The sequence below is a fragment of the Falco biarmicus genome, chromosome 9 (genome assembly GCF_023638135.1).
Source record: "Falco biarmicus isolate bFalBia1 chromosome 9, bFalBia1.pri, whole genome shotgun sequence".
In the NCBI taxonomy this organism is placed as follows: Eukaryota; Metazoa; Chordata; class Aves; order Falconiformes; family Falconidae; genus Falco; species Falco biarmicus.
The window spans coordinates 50253608-50271193 of record NC_079296.1 but is presented as its reverse complement, the minus strand read 5'-3'; the positions used below and the strand labels follow the sequence as shown (position 1 = coordinate 50271193).

General features: G+C 40.3%; 1 protein-coding gene across 3 annotated transcripts in view; it reads right to left on the bottom strand.

Moving 5' to 3' along the window:
• Positions 1-12046, bottom strand: part of WDR11 (WD repeat domain 11) — a 46258-nt gene extending 34212 nt beyond the window's left edge. For 2 of the 3 annotated variants that reach the window (XM_056352102.1, XM_056352103.1), the window contains exons 1-5: positions 11817-12046; positions 10423-10534; positions 6593-6746; positions 2754-2927; positions 1452-1638 (exon numbers count right to left, since the gene is read on the bottom strand). In XM_056352102.1, coding sequence (XP_056208077.1) covers positions 1452-1638; positions 2754-2927; positions 6593-6746; positions 10423-10534; positions 11817-11902 — 713 coding nt within the window. In that variant the 5' untranslated portion in view covers positions 11903-12046. The remainder of the gene's footprint in view (positions 1-1451; positions 1639-2753; positions 2928-6592; positions 6747-10422; positions 10535-11816) is intronic. The other variant, XM_056352104.1, reaches the window with a different exon arrangement.
• Positions 12047-17586: the final 5540 nt, after the last annotated feature.

Here is a 17586-nt window from a genome sequence, read left to right as displayed (position 1 = left end):
AAGAGCAGGAAAGCTCATTATTTTGTTGAATGTTAACAGAAGATTGACTGCAAGGTAAAGAGGTTCATTAGGTACATGCAATCCAATGAACTGTACTTAAGTGACACTGAAGAAAACCATTCTCATAACTGTGCTCAGTTCTGAAAGCCTCTGAACTCATTTAACGTATCACACCTTCCAAGTCGTGTTTTTTAATCTCCTCATTCTACCACACAACTAACCCCCCTACACAGTTGTATCTCCTGCCTTGCTTCAGAAGTACAAGTCCCCTTTTGTCTGCCATCACCTTCCTGACAACCTCCTGCTCCTCTTTCCCCAAAGTTCCCCTAAACTCATGTAAAACCACATAAATCATTGCTGCTATAATTATTCTTCCCTTTTTCCCATTCTAGTTTTTTCAGGTGTTCCAGATGGAAAAGGAGGGAGAAAAGAAAAGACTATCATACCTTTGGCAATATTCACATACAACTGAAAATGCAGTTGGCAGAATGCAGGGAAATTGTATTTTTGTGGATTTGGTGTTACTACATAGCACATATAAGGCTGAAGCAGCATATGTACTGTCTCAGTACTTGCAAATCATGTGTTCTGTCCAATGCAGCATAAATCAGTCATTATAAAACACAAAATGACAAGATCAATGCCATTAACTTCACAGGGAAATCACAATTCTTAAATGATTACAAGAGGAGGTATCAAGTCTTCTCTCCAGTTTGCAGTTTAAACACCTTATTAAAACAGATTATAAATTTCATAGCTTCACTAAATTTTGGTGTCAACTGCTAACTGATAATTAGCTTGTTCTCACATTCACTAGAGGTTTGAGAAATACTTGTATTACTTAAGTAGAAGATACAAGAGGAAAAAAAAGAATTATACTGGACAGGAAAGTGGCCTAGAGAATTTCTAACAAAAAAAAGTATATCTCAAAACACAACAACTTCAGTTTTAAAAGGTCAGAAAATACACAAATAGGTATGTATAAATTCTATTTTTATTTATACACTATTAACTTAAAAACTGCCTCCCTACTGCAGTATCATCTACATCAGAATGACAACTCTTCTCAGGGATCTGTACTTACATGATTTTTATTCTCTTATTATATCCCTTCTCATTCCACAATTGAAACTAATTACATTAGGCCATTTTCAACATTTTTTCCCCTAAGAAACTCGTTTCTGAATTTATACCTGCACGAAAACCTGTTAGTGAAGGGAGAACATTATGGGATTAACTTATATACAATATACTGGGATGATACGTCTATTTTTACAAACAGAACAGGATGAATGACTGTCAATGTTTTATTCTTAAATAATGTCCTCACCTAGCATATCTATCTGCCTAACCCAATGAAATTTCTTTTTTTAAAAACTAATTACCTCATTATATATATAAAATATGTAAGTATACAAAGCATGATCTGAGAAGAAATATTTGCAACCTACCTTGGTTTTTCGTTACTGATCAAGATTTTTACTTTATCAAGGGCCTTTTTGGCCCCTGTAGCAGCAGCCAGCTTGTTGTGAGAAGGACTGGAGTGGGGACTAGAGATGTAAACTTTCTTCCCTGAGCTGGCAGGAGCTTTGGAAGGGGAGAAGTCAGAGATGAACACTATTCCTTCACTGGTGAGCACTGTACCAAGAAAAACAATTTTTATTATAGCAAAATGCAATCTGCAATTTGATTGCGACATTCCATTTTAATGAAATTTTGGTGGAGATAAATGCTAATAACTTTAATAATACTGTATTAGGTAGAAAACTCTTAACCTGAGACCACTGGCGCACTCTACTGAAAAAATGGTCATTACAATTAATTAATATCCACAAAATTAAATCTTTCAAAATTAAATCTATACTAAAAAAATACTGTGAGGATTACTGGCAGAAACCTCTTGGTTTCTCAGAACAGTTATTCTCTCTCATCAACTTTTTTTTCTTTAAGCTTCACAATGCAAATAGAAGGCAGGGTTGCCCGTATCAGCTACATCACCAGTTTCGTTCTCATGCAGAACATAGCTTAAAGAATCATTAACTTACATTGTTTATGTTGCAGCATAAAGATTCAGCTAAGCTGTAAAGACGGAGCTAAGATTTTACTACACGTTTATAGAAGGTTGAACGATATGACAGATTTTTGAAAAATACAACTACAAAGCCTCAGAACTGCACTGTCTCATTACAGATCAGGACTGATGAAGATTAATTAAAGAATAAAACAGTGACTCTTACTTCTCTTGGGGGTTTTTTTCTGCTAAAATGTGAATAAATCTGCACTACATCCCCCTTTGATGTCTGAATTGCTTCTGAAATCGATGCTCACATTGTATTCCTTTAAAAAGAAATCCTTTTTGTTGAAAAAAGTATTTATTTTTTGTCTACTCATCTCACTCTATATTCCCCCAGCATCCATTCTTTTCTAGCTTTTTATGTCAGTTTAACAAGCCTCTCTGTACTTGGCTTCCTCCAGCTCCCTACCTACATACTTTACACCTTCTTTTGTAAAGTCTCAAACATTTCTTTTCAGAATTCTAACCTCTCTACTCATGCCTACTTTTCATCTCCCCTTTACACAATGGCATCTTATTTTAGAAGATTCTACACTAGCCAAAGACTCCCGTCTTTGTTCTGAAACTTCTTCTTGGCATTGATGACATTATTCTCTCCAGTCCATTACTTTTCATCTCAATATTAACATTTTAGTTTAACATTTTTCCTGGTCACATTATTTTATACATATAAACTTACAAGCTAAGTGTGATGGATCAAAGGGGTCAAATGAAAAAGACAGGATATTTTCAGCATAACTTTTCTTCCAAAGTTTGGTGCCTGTGTCTGCATTCCACAGTACAATATAGTTAGGCGGGTGAACTGCAAGCAGTAAATCTCTAGAAGCATCTTGATTCCACAACCACTGCATGTCTGTCAAAAGAAAGAAGGAACAACAGTGAAATTAATTCTCAAAAAAAGCCTGTTCTATTTTAAAACTATTCTTCTTCTGTAATACCCCACCTTTAATGAAATGAACAGTGACTTGCTAGTAACAAGATACCTCTATTTCACAATTCTAAAAAAATAAATTTTTTTTACAGCCTGAATTTCTGTTTTTACCAAGCAGCAATAAACTGGGTTACACACATCTACCCACATGCACACAACCCACACCCTCTATCTGAGGAAGTCAGATCTTTTCAGACAGTGAATTCCTACCTGAAACAACATACCGCACTGCACAGAACCACTGTAGAGTAGAAACAAAAGAACCATGCACCATCCCAGGTAATATCTGGGATGACACCACAAACGAACCATAACGCCATCCGAAGTTAATATTTGAGATGGTATCAGTATTGGACCTGGAAACAAATGTCTTCTCCACTTCAAATACTTTTAAACAGAGTCTTAAGTTCAAGAGTAAAACGAAACGGACTGTAAAGCATCATCAAGCATACAAGTACAGTGATTAAATGCTAGGGTCAGCCTGAAGAGGTCTGGTCACCAGTTATCATGGCTGGGCATCATTTAAACATTCCAGATAAATGGACATGAAATACTAAGTTTTCTGTCAGTAAGAACAGTCAGAGATGCCTCAGTGACTTGAAAAGAGCTGTCTTAAAGCTACCTGCATGCTCCATGGGGCAGTACTTTAGACAACAGAATGGGTCACCCAGGCAGTGGATGAAGTCCTCCCAGTCCAGCTCCTACACTCACTGCCTGATCCCACCAAGCCACACCTTCTCTACAGCATATTCGTATGTATTTAGATACCAAAAAAACTTACTTCCTGAGCTGTTCCTCTGTACTATCAATTCAGCTTTTTCAGAGCTGGGAAGTGCTCTTCACTGGATTTCATAGAAAATAAATAAATAAATCAGCCATGTGTGTGCTAATCAGCTACACCGTAAGTTAACAAAAGGTTCACTCCTCCTCAGCTGAATGCTGAGTTTGGATCAAATAAAGAGTGCCTTACACCGATGCACTGCTTTTATCCTCACTGAAACAGTGAGGCTCCACCCGTTATCCTACAAAGCTCTTAGAGGTACCACACAGAGAACCAGCAGGTGACTCTGGTGCTCGATCTCTGTATTTGCACCATTTTCTACAGGCTTGTAAAAAGCCAGAGGCCTCAGAAATGGAAAGGAAAAGAATCTGCTTTTGTTAGAGGTTATTGTTGAATCAAATCAGGGACTGAGGACAGAACAGAATTTTAATTCCGTTGCTTACTAACTTTTTTTCTCACCCAGCAGACTGGAAATTCTTCATTGGGTCTGAAAACCTAGAGAAATCTTCAAATGGCATGGTCAAAACTCCACCAAACATTCAGTGAACTGGTGTCAGGAGTAAATAAAATGCAACTTATAAACACACACACACAGAGAAATAAAATAATTAATAAAATCAACTGCAGTCAACAGAATAAATTTTCAGTGTCCCACTATCAGACTTACAATATTGCATCTACTTTCACAAGATTTATAAAAATAGAATAAAATTAAACCCACTTAATCTCATAAGTGGACTTTCATATAGAAATCAAAAATAAAAAACAGGTATAACACAATCATCATCACAAATTTTTAGAATAGTCCAAATAAACTATAAATTATTCTTAGAAACTCATTATGGTAGTTTCTCAGAGGGAAGGGGGAAAAAAAAAAAAAAAAAAAAGTGTTCTGAATTTTACTTCAGAAATAATCTGCAGACATACTGCTAGCATAGACAGCAGTAGTAATAAACAGAAATCTGGAATATGCAGCAGAGCGTGTAGATGCTGCTGTACTTGCAGAGTTATTCCTCCCAGCTAATTCTGAAAGAGCCACTCTGATGCTGGCAACAGTCCACTCGCTGCATCCGCAGGTTCTGGAAACGTGACAGCCACAATAGCACAGCCACAAAGCTAACCAGATGCCAGTGCCCCAGCCAGCTCCTGGTCCACTCTGTTAGAACTGGTTCCAACAGACAGAAAAGTGCCTACCACAAGTAGGTAGAACCAAAAAACCCAAGTGTTACAACAGTAGTAGAGTACTTAGTACCAACTACAAACTGCACCTGTTAAAGCAACACTAAAAATGGTATTGAGTGCGTGATGCAGCAAGGAATGAAGTCTAGATCTTTTGATTCCCTGTTCTAACGACTACCTTATCTTTTTCACTGATGAAGTAAAAGATGCTAACGAATGAAAAGGAGCATCCGATGGACAACACCTTGCTAATAGACGAGCACAAAAAAAAGCAAGGAAAAAGACACTCATTATTCCTCTCCAATACATTCTCTTAATTGTGTTACACGTGGTCAGTGGCTACATTTTCCATTCTCTCTCCTTCATCAGACCAACTAAGATAGTACTGACTTCTGTGGCAGGCTTCTAGCTTCTAGAGATTTCTGCCTCTAGCACAAGCAAACATAAATCTTCTATAGCTTACATCATAAATGCATAGCTCCTTTCTCCACGCTTGTTTGTTTGTTTTGGTTTTTTTGTAGGATTTTGTTTGTTTGTTTGGGGTTTGTTTGTGGGTTTTGGTTTTGTTGTTTGGGGTTGTTTTACTTCCCTCAGAGACTTGTGAAATTCCTGAATGAGATCACAATTTCTTCTCTGGTAATGGGATAAAGAATCTCCAAACATCCACCTGTCCAGAACTGCTCGCATAGAGTTTATTGGATATTTTTCAGACCTTCCCAGCTGCACTGGGCTACCACCCACAGAACAGAATCAAAGGACGAGAACACTACCACTAGATTTTTTCAAATGAAAGCCAAACTCAGTTATTTATACCATCTCTAAATTTCTTTTTTTCTCTGGACTGTTTATGTCCTCACCATTTACATATACTTAATTACACTGAACCTACTCAAACATGTCATACTCAGTTTCAAGACTTCATAAGACCAACTCCAACGTGAAACCTACCTGATTTACAACTGTCCCCTATGCAAGAATTTACACAGTATCTCATTCTTTCTCCATTTCACTTTTCACATCGTAATATTACTATGCACAGAAAAGCCTCCCTGCTGTTGTAAATTTGACAACTGCACAGATGCCCAAAATCCCTGTCTCTCTCTAGTTACATTGCAAAGGTATGTTAGCATGATAATATATTTGATCAGAAGTAGCTACATAATGAACGATCTAAATAATTGTCAAAGTATACGTGCATAATCAAAACTATCAGTATTACATTGCTGTAAGTTAAGAAAGTACTACACCACTACAGAAGGCATTAACGTTCAGGTGCAAACTGCACTACATCGCCAATTCAAAAGCAGGTTGAGGTGCCTGACACTAAATATTCCTATTTCAATCAACAACATTAATAAAAATAGATACTTTTTTTGCCACATTTTTTGCCACTTTTTGCCAATCTTGGAAGGTATTACCATAATGAATTAAATCTCACAGCATCCATCTGGGAAACAGTAAATCTTACATTTACATATAAAATGAGTAAACAAACATACAGGCAGCTAGTATCCCACCAGTAAAATTTAATGGCAGAACTGAGCACAATCTACAAAAGCTAGGTGATGGATTTGTACACAATGCACCATAAAGTAACTTCCATACAAACAACACGCACTATCATTACCTTGAATTGGTTTCGCGTGTTCTTGTATTTCACAACGAGCTGTTCCTGTTGCCACATCCCACACAATTATTTTTCCACTAACATCAGCAGAAGCTAAACGTAAAGAATACGGAGAGCAAATATTGTGATGGTAATTTTCTTTAGCCCATTTAACCTGAAGATACAGATGAAAATTGGTCAAAGGCGGCAAACATATCTAACAAAGATACCAAACTTCACGTTTTTCAGATGGATACACAAATAACAATTAACTTAACAAAAAAGCGCAGTAATAGTTAATATTAATAGCATCTCTGTGAGCATACCTTTAAGCGATCATGAGTTGTGCAAATTTAAGTTATGTTGTAACTGTGCTGCGTGGCTGATGGTTGGTATTTTCAAATTACATAAATCAACAACCCTTGTTCCTGATGGTAACTAAATCAATCCGTAAATATATGCTATATTTATAAAAAGTTTACACAAATGTTTATAGAGGAAACTAAATGGCAATGTTTAAGGCTCTGTGGGCATCCACAAACCTATACCCAACGATTTCCAAACAAATGCAAGGTAAAAATTTGCCACCTAACTTTCATATACCTCCTAAACCATGTTGTTTTCCTAATCCATCAAATATAAATGTATTACAGTATTGGGAAGGAAGGTTAGTCTTTAATCTATGTGTTATCTCATGCCACGCTATTGCTGACATCTACTATCTTTTTTGTCCTCAGCCTGTTGCCCCCACTGATTTTTCTACATACCAACTTTCTGGTTTGGGATTTCATGCTGCACAGGCTTGCAAGTTAGAAATACTTATGAAAACTGTGTCTTAAAATTTGAAACATTGTCTACATTATAAGGACATTATAATTAATGAGATTATAAGGAGATAACACTGACCTCTTCCTGATCTATTCAATACAGACTTGTTTTGCTTTCTGCTTTAAAGGAGAACTTCTGCCCCTAAGAGAGACTGAAGACAGTAACAGAATAAAGAAGCCTTAATGCTAAGCTAATGGGAATTTACCTATTACAAAAATGATGCTGTAGATCGCTATGTGTTGTCACAGTACCAGACCAGAGAAACAGTGAGGCCAAACACAAGACTTTTTGCAGATATTGAAAGCATGACATTAAAAAAATACAAATAGAGTTCTCATTAGGCATCACTAACTTTGCAACATAAATTAAGATTTATAACGACATTCAGAGCACTGTAGCCACCTTTGTGCTACATCCTAGTCACACCTCCAAGATACGCATCTCAAAAGCCTAGCAGAATAAATTAAACACAACACATGCACGACAAGCAATCTTCATAGAGCTTTAGCTGTAAACCCAAACCATGTTTCTACCAGAATAACAAAGAATTATTGGGAAACTCTCCTCAACCTGCAAATTTCAGTTTTGCAGTTCCTGCTTCCCTGCTGTTCAAAAAAAAATTACCCATAAGGATACCTATACGTAGCTATTAAAAAAAGGTAATTGTAGATACCTACAAAGCTATTTATTCCTCAGTTAAACATATATTACTTTGAAGCAAATTCCAAGTCTGGAAAACATTATTTCCCAAGGCAGGAGTTGTCACCAAATTATGAAAAACAAAAAGGAGATCTTTACACTATCAGTCTTAACCACAGCTCAGGTGGAGGTATCTTAAGCCCCCTTTCCTTACTGCAGTCGCACTGCTCCAACAGTGTCCCCACACACAACTTGAACCTCTGCTACAAGAAATTATTTTCTGACTGTATTGGTCACTGCGAGTCTACTCTCTACCCTGACTTCAAAATACAGCAGCATTTGTCAGAAACAGGAACCAGAGGCGAGGTTTTTAGTAACTGTATTTTTTTACAATCTATCTCACCTAATTTATAATGCCTTATTATCTGTTTATTAATACACTGAAACAGACACAAATACAATTTCAATCTTCTCATTTTTGTGATAGATCAAAAAATTCCTCCTGTAACTAGATTTTCTTTTGTAAAAGCACTCTTTCAAGTACTCTTTGTTAAGATTCAAAAAAAATCAGACATAATCCACTCCGTACAAACTTATCAGTCTCCCACAAACACCCTGTGGACAGATGGACAACTAAAGATGGATCAATTTTCAGTGAAACCACGACCTATTCCATGCACAGTTATGACAGCCAAAGGCCAGGAAGTACTTCTAGAAAAATAGTTAAATGGACTGCAGAAGAATTATGGAACAATTGGGTTTTTATTACAGATTCACGTGTGTTGAAATTCTTCAGAACTGGAAAGTGGGGTTTTGGGGAGAAGACCACCAGCAGACTGAGCCTGCTGGCGTGAACCTCTGCTACCAAGAGTTTAAGTCAGACATACACAGCAGACTTCTTACAGATCCCCTCCAATTTATTTATGCTGTTAGCACTTACAAACGCTTAAAAAAAAGTTAGGAATTGTACAAAATTTCTCAGAAATGTAAAGGTATCTGCAGTGTTCATGGCCTTATAATAACTTCCTCATATAATGCCTATTTCTTAAAGTAAAACAGAATTTCACTTCATTCTTCCTCCTTACAAATTACTCTTTTTCTTCCAGTCTATTTCTATCAATAAAGTATCACATAGTGGTTTTGAAAAATTATCTTATAAATTATATAAAAACTATCTGGACTCCAGCATTTGGCTTCCCATCGAAATAACGCTGCTTCTCAAAGCCAGTGAATGTAGCTGAAGCACATTAAAATATTATCGCTACATGGACCAAAAACGGATTTTGCGACAACTTATTATCCAAGCTAAGTGAAAACTTTAAAACACAGTCACCACTACAGCTGCTACCTCTGTACCACTTACATTTTCTGTTTTTTACACAATTACAGACATTGGAATGGATATGTTCACCTTAAAGGGCAGCTTGAAGACAACTGAGGCTACAGGCATGTTTACCCAAAGAAGTTAAGTTGCCAGAAGGCAAGCAAAAGTATTGATTCACAGTGCTGCTCATTCTCTGTGGTTGCTGTCATGAACACACCTTTGCTCTGAGATAACTGAGAAATAATCTCTCCTTACCGAGTCAAAGAAGTTGCCTAACATTTACCACCAACGAATTCATAACAGTGACAAAAGCTGTAAGTTGAAAGCAATGTTTGGGCAACCCTGAGAACCCCCAAACTTCACAGAAAGATTAGGGTACCTACACAAACATGCTGGAAAAAATCAGTTTTCAGTCCTTTGTGATGTTTCAGCATTATTTTTAAACATGTCACAGTACACAAGACTCAAAAAACAACATAAATATATCTAATTTGAAACCTAACCCTTCTACCTTCCTTTTTTGCCAGTCAGTTTAAAAATTCTCTCTAATCAAATAAAATTCCTTAAGCTTAAATTTTAAACATTTTTTATTGCTAAATACATGTTCAATTTAGTCTGCTATTGTTTCTTTCCTATAGGTAAGAAGAGAAGTAAAAACTTAAAAGTAACTTTCTAGTTGAATGGTGCACTGGTTACCCACACAACAGGAACGATCAGCCAGGATATCAACGAAGACATTCATTTGATATTTTGTGATGTTCACTTGAAATTCTGTCACATGAAGAGCTTTCTTGGAAACATTTCTGTCTGTGTTCTATAATGCTACCAAATGTTTCTGTATATTCTGTACCTTCTATGAAGGTATACAACCAACCTCAGCTCGAATTTCAGCATGTAAGGTTTGATTTAGCTGTAAAAGAGATCATGTAAAATACAGACATGTTACAACAGATTTTATGTGAAAATCAAGGGCAATATAATGTCAAGTATTTACAGTGATCTAGAAAAATAATACACACACCAGAATCAAGTAATATACCTTAAAACACGTACATCTCACCTTGACAACGCTAGCTTTGTGTCTTTCCAAGACCTGTAAAGTCTGAGCAGTATTGGCATCAACTACCAGCACCAGAGAATGACATCCATATGCAATCAAACCTTGCCAGCCCCTAGGAAAGCATGATCATCATCAAAGAACAAAAAGCACTTCACATCAAGAACGAGGCTTTTTTTTATAAGTTGGTTGCATGCTACTAGACACAAACATCAAACAGTGAAAATTATTTAATAACATAAAACTCAAAAGTATTATAAAATGCCATTGCTGCACTATCTGTTGAAACATTTGCTGATGGAAACCTATGCCACCGCAAAGCATCTCTTTGTGTCCATCTATAAAATCATCTTCTGTAGATTTAGGACTTCATATTGGAGTTCAGGAAAAGCATTCCCAAATTTTATATATAAGCACGCAGGTAAGCTATATATTTGAAATCATATGATTAATTGCATCTCTCTTTTTTTTATTTTATTGAGACAAAAAGGAGCATGTGAACAATGATACAGTAATTACAAAATCTGCTTAGGCCTGACTTCAGGAGAGGTTACTGCGGCCAGAGATGACAATTATAAAATGATGGTGGAGTTCAAGCAATGGCAACAAAGGAGAAAACCAAAGTTTTAAAGTAAGAACTTCAGAGTACTTCAGCGTTCACTGCTTTGCAAGCTGACAAACCTAAAAATTTCAAAAAAATGACTTGGTCCAGCTCTCAATTTCTCGCCCTAAGATTCAGCAGCGTTAGGGTAATGCTTTACAGCACAACTGGGTGAGCTCATTGTTCAGAGCAAGGAACACAAACCCCGAGGTATGTACTGGCTTTGCACATCAAGCCTCAAAAACAACAGAAAGGCAAACCAGAAGCTGCTCTGATCTGTACAGTTCGCTGCACCAACGAGACCTCTGCCCGGTGAGGCAGATGCCATCGCCAGGAGGGAACGTTCTCCCCTAGGGCCGCGGTTTCGCTCATGCCCGAGCCAGGCAGCAGCAACCCCGCCCGGCCCCGCGGCGAGGCCGGGCACGCAGCAGCTCGCACCGTGGCTAGTGGGACGGGGCTCGCCTCGGCCACAGCAGCACAAAACAAGACCCAAGTGCCTGCGCTGGCCACCGCTGCCCCCGCCGCCCTGCTCGCCCGGCAGCTCCGGGCGCCGCTGGAGCCTCGGCACCGGGGCGTGGGGCTGTGCGAAGGGCCCGGCTACCAGCGCGGGCTGGCGGGCGGCGGCAGGAGGCAGAACCGGGGCAGGCAGCCGAGAGCGAAACCCAGCCCGCGGCTGAGGCGGAGGAGCCGCGGGGCGGCCCCGGGAGACGCCGCGGGGAGAGGCCGGGACCCCGCAGCCGCCCCCCTCCCCTCCCCGAGCCCGGCAGACCGCCCCCGCCGCGGCCCGGCCCCTCACCAGTCCGCCGCGCCCCTGTTCGGCGCGCTGAGGGCGCCCGTCAGGGTCCGCGCCGGCAGCTTGATGTTCACCGTGAAGCGCTGCATAGCGAGGCCGGGGAGCGCCGGGCCCGCCGGGGCAGCCCAAGCCCGGGCGGTCGGTGGCCGAGCAGCACCGCGGCCCTGCCGAGCGCCGGCGCGTAGGAAGCGCCGCCTCAGCGGTGCCGCCGGTCCGGCCCGCCGTGGTCCGCCGGGGCCCCGTGGCTCGGGAACGGCAGTTCCGGCGGCGGCCACGCCCGCAGCTGCTCGCTGGGCCTGCGCTAGGCCGCGGCGGCCCCCGCACGGCGGCGGCCCGTCGTCTGGGCCACCGGCCCGCCGTGTCTGGCTTCCAGCCCGCCCCACGGTGCCTGCGGGCAGCGCCAGGACAGCCACCGGGGCCAGGGGACACGGGCTTTGCCTCGCTCGCTTTAAATCAGCAGTCGGGAGGGAAAACACGCCGTGGGGCTGCGGGAGGCCCCGTCTGCCTTGGCTGAACAGCTCCAGGGAAACTCGTGCTTGATGTCGGCCTGGGACGGGGCACCCGTAACACCTTGCCGTGTGAAGGGCTCCCCAGCCATCTCCAGGTGCATGGGTGCCGCAGGAGCCTGTACTAGAACCAGAGAATTTAATTCACCATAGTAATTTCTGGTCCAAAGTTACCTCATAAACGCCAGAACTCAACAGCAATAGGCCTCAACGGTATTCACTGTGTTGCTGCAGCATCCCTCAATGGCAGCATAAAGCGCTTGCCTTGCATGATAAGGCACCAGGTCCTACCTAAAGCAACTCCTCCTCCAACCTGCTCCTCAGCTGCGGCTCACACTTGGTAGTCATCCCAGCCTGACACACCCGTGTGCGAGAACACCGCATTTGCACGGGCACACACCAGGCTGCAAAGCGCTGAAACATCCAGAACCTTTTCCTGTGCCACAGCATTAAGGTGGCCAGACTCAGGTAGCTCTGGGCACGTTACTTGACATAACATGCACTGTTTGGGCATTTCTTTCTCTTCAAGATAGAGATGGCTAGTAATTGTTTATTTCTTATTTTTCGTAGTGAAAAAGATGCCACTAGATGGCCAAGGTCGGCAAGATTGTAACACCAGCTACACGTTTTTGTGATGCCGCAGTGTCACTTTGTCACAGAAGAGGCAATAATGCTATTTCACTCCCCCCCCCCCCCCCTTTCTTTTCTGTCTAATCACAAGTTAATTTGTGCAAGTGTGAATGAAAGAAACAACTTGCAGCTGATATGCAAAAATCCCTTCTAAAGAAATCTGCTTTTGAAACAGTACATTGCCCAATACCGCTTTAAGGTCACTTTAATATTGGAAGTTATTTCTCAAAACCTTCTCCTCCCAAATTATCTCTCTTTACTCTTAAAGCTTAAAAATCACTGGAGAAGTAAAGGGCTTTATTGTTCCTTTTTCTTTTGAGAACATTGATTTGAGGACATGATCTACACCTCCAGATATCAGTTCTGTGGGAGCCTAAGCAGCCACCAGCATCATGACTTTTAATTATTTTTTGCTAATTCTGTGTTTTTACTCTGTCCTTGGACAACCTGCTGCTGCTCATGTTTTTGGATGGGTTTGGTTCTTTGCTTGCTTTGCTGGATTGGGATTTTCTGAGAAGGGTGCTTTGGAACTTTTTTTTTTTGCACAACAGAGCCTCTTCTTGACAGCTTTCGGTCCATTTTCTTGACATGAGAAAAGGGATAAATGAAATGCTTAAAGAAAATAGGTACTTTAAGGTAGTTGAAGATAAGGACAAAGGTACCAGAAAAAGGGACACAAAAGAAGAAATGGGGGCTGTGTCACCAAAGTGGATGAAAAATTAAGAATCTAAGTGTTTTTCAGGGTCAGATAGTGGGAGGAAAGTCAGGGTGCATGCCACCAATACATGCTGAAGATTCGTCAGGGGGATAGAGAGGAGATGAGGAAGAGGTTTGTGAACAATGATAAGGATCATTGGAAGAGCTGAAAGGAACAGGAATGTTGTGAGATGTCAAAGAGAAAGAAGGGGGTGTGCTGGCTGAACTACATGTGATTCCTGGGGTCCATCCATAGCTACTCACCAACACAGAGACTGATGCACAGTAAATGGATGTGAACTAAAACCAGAGATGCTAAGTGGTCCTTAACAGCGTGCCCTCTTTTACATCCTATTGTTAATTTAAATCGTTGCCACACAAGAATGCAAAATACATCAAGGCACTTAGTCCTCTCATTCGTCTGTAAATGCAGCAATACACTTTTCCCTGCTATACATATAATAAATACCAAACTTAAAGCTGTTTAACTGCATATTCAGTAGTACTATGAAATCCACGAAAATCTCTGGAACTAGCAAATGTCCAAGGTATGATACCCAGTGGGAGAGACTTAATTCCAGACAGCTTGAGCTCTAGTTGTCCTCTGAAAGTACATATGGAGGATAAAGTTGTGGGTGATGATAAAAAACATTTGAATAAATTAATGATTAAATAAACAGTGATAATTATGATTTTACATAGCTTTTGGATCATGATTCTAAATAATTGTTCTGTGAGTTTGAACAAAAAAAAGTGAGACCAAGGTAGAGTGCACAGTCTCCCTCTTTAAGGTTTCTCTTTTATATAATAATTACTGCAGGAATAATCCTGTGAAAGCTTCTGAGACTTCTTTTAATTACCAGGGTCTTACATTATTGCTCCAGAAGCTCTGGGATCCACCACTGAACCACAATGGTCTGAGACTCTGTGCTGTTGCATTCCATTATACAAAACCAAGTTTGAAATCGGGATATGTCACCAACCTATATATTCTATGGGACAGGGTTATATTTGCCTTGCAAGCTATGTTGCTATTGCCTTAGTGTTATCATTTCTACTCTATGCATTTAAGGCTTCTTAAGTTCTCTCCTAGTTAAGTGTCCCTTGTTCAATGGGGTCTGACGATGAAAGCTCTGCACAGAACTGGTGCCTTTCTCTCTTACCAGGACTCAAGCACAGAACATGAGACTTGTGCAGTTGTCCTTTGCCTTGTACAGCCTCACAGCTGTGTGTATACCTTACACACCCCCAGCTCCAGGCCATGTCCTCTACCCCCACAACTGGAACCTTCTCAAATGGCAGATAGCTCATCTGAAACAAGCTGCCCTTCTGCACCTGCAGCTTGAGATCACCAAGTGTAAAGGCAGATATGGTACAGCCGTGTCACGTCACAGACTCTGTGTTCAGGAAGGTAGTTCCCTTGAGAAGACATGTTCCCCATCACTTTACCTGTCCTGACACTGTGTTTTCTCAAGAAGATAACCGAGAGGTCTACATTTAGAATCAGCAAAGGATTAGGTCCTCTTTCAGTGAAACACTCCAACAAAAAAGCATGAGCAATCACATCCTTATTCAGCAAAGCATGCTGTGCAGCAAAACACCTCAGGTATTTCTAAAGCTGCACTAAAGAAAGGGGATGGAAGCATCTCAAGGCACCCCGGACGCAGGTGGGATTCAATGTGCCCTCCCTTGTTTTGAGTGTTAGTGTAAACAACTTTGTTATTTAGTATCAAGCAAGTGGAGGGTTTGGTTTTGTTTGGTTGGGGGTTTTTTTGGTGGTTTTTTTTTTTTTTTTTTGCAAAGGGAATGTGTCTGAAGTCAAGACTCATTTAATCACAGCTTAATTTTGTAATCCTAATTGGAATCTTTGTATTTCATGTATTTTCAGAAAAAGATTAAATAAAAGGTATTGATGAAAAAGATTCTATTTCTGGGACTTCAGAGTTCTGCTAAAATTAACATAAAAATAAGTCACTATATGGATTTCAGAGTGTGAAATATTTGGTACCTAGAACCCTATCAGCTTTATGCAAGACCAGATGTTTTTGAACAAAAGCTCAAATACTTGTCTCCCTTCCCTAATGCTTTCAGCTTAAAAGATCAAAAATTAACCAGAAACTGTCCTCCAAGTGAGCACCTGTGGTCCAATCCAGTTCCACTGAAACTGTTGGACCTGTAAATGTAAACTTTCAAGGGCAGTGGAGCAAACTATGAAGAGAGCCAGTTTCATTCCATTTCTTTCTGATTTCATCCTAGCTTCGAGTATCTGTGACTGCTCTAACACCATCACAGAGGGGCTCTGGCCTCTCTGTTTCCTTTTGTGTCCTTCCTTTGCAAACTGCTACTGATGAACATTCACCCACCTCCCTGAAACATATTGCTATAACTGAGGTCACAGCTGGGGTAGATTTGCACTCTGCCATCGTTAAAGAGAATTTTCACTAAATTTTAACTGTTTGGGGTTTAGGTGTGATTTCAGGAAATCTTAGGGACAGCTGTTAAGAGAACAGTCCTCTGACCCATGATGCTCCTCTTGTGTCTGGTAAAGGTGATGCTGGCAGCCTCTGTCAAGGCTTCTTTTAGCTGTTTTGGGGGCAGAAATCTCACCCCATGGGTGTCTGTTCTTAGTGTGCAGCTCAGGATGTGTCTGAGGAGATCTGGAACGAGAGTGAGCATCTGGTCAACATGGGAAGAGCATGTTGAGCAAAGGCCAGGATGAGCTTCCTACTGCTAGTGGTTCTATGTGACCCATGCTGCCTGTGGTTGATGAAGATCCTACGTGTAAAAGCAACAGCTTGTGTCCGCTCTCTCTTTTAAATGTGGATATGTGTATTTTCCTCTTTTGTCTGGCTTTGGTAGACTTTTATGAAGGGAAACTAAAAAACTATTTTGGAGCTGGAAACATAACAGTGTAATGATGCTATACCAAAATATTGGGGTGGCTTAATCCTCTGAATGAGGGATGAAATGAAACATAAAAGATTTAAAGCTTTTGTAAAAAGAAGAAAGGATTATTCTGTTACCTGGGCAACATCTCTTCTGAGTGTTGGTGCCATGAAATAATTAACTGGAATAATCTTGAACAGGTAAATTACTTCTGCATCAACCTTGACTGTTATAATAGTTTGTTGAATACTTTGAAACACAGCACCAGAGAAGTCATTAAAAAAAAAAACAAAACAACAAAAAAACCCACAAAAACACAAAACAACAGAGAGGGCTAATTAATAGGATAGAGCTCAGTCTAGTTCTACCACAAATGTGCCGATCTCTAAATCATTCCACCTTATCTAGTGCTGACCAGTGTAGTCCCATGCATTAAATAGTACCCAGGGAGAGTGAGTTTATGTGAGTTTATTAGAATCTACATCTCTTTGCCTCATTTCCCAACAGTACAAGACAAGGAAGCACATTTTTTCTTCCACTTCTCTCTTGTCTGTTCAATTTATGAGGTCTTGAGACAGGGTTTGTCTGTTACTCTGCATTTGTACAGCATCTCATGTGCTCAGAACTCATGGAAGTTCTCAGTTAAATTGCAGCATAGAGGCCCTACATGAAAATATCAAGGCAAAAAAGTGTACCCATCAATCCTGTTATATCCTGCACACTAACTGTGAAAATTCTCCTGAGAAATCCGTCAGATAAACAGATAGATCTGAAATATGGGTGTAATCACTCATAGACACAAAGAAGGAATGAGAATGCTAATCCCAGACATTCACATCCAATGACCATTTGATTTATTTGGACTTCAAAAATTATTTTTTTCCTAAGAAGGGAAATTAAAAATTCCACTAACATAGCCCTGAGCTTTTTTAGTGGTGACTATTGCTAAAGTTCAGACACTGGCTCTTGTGCACACATATCGGCTGTAGGTAAGCATGGGAGTTTTGTGCCTGGAATGCCAGACTGTGCAATAAACATCCGTGCCAACAAATGAT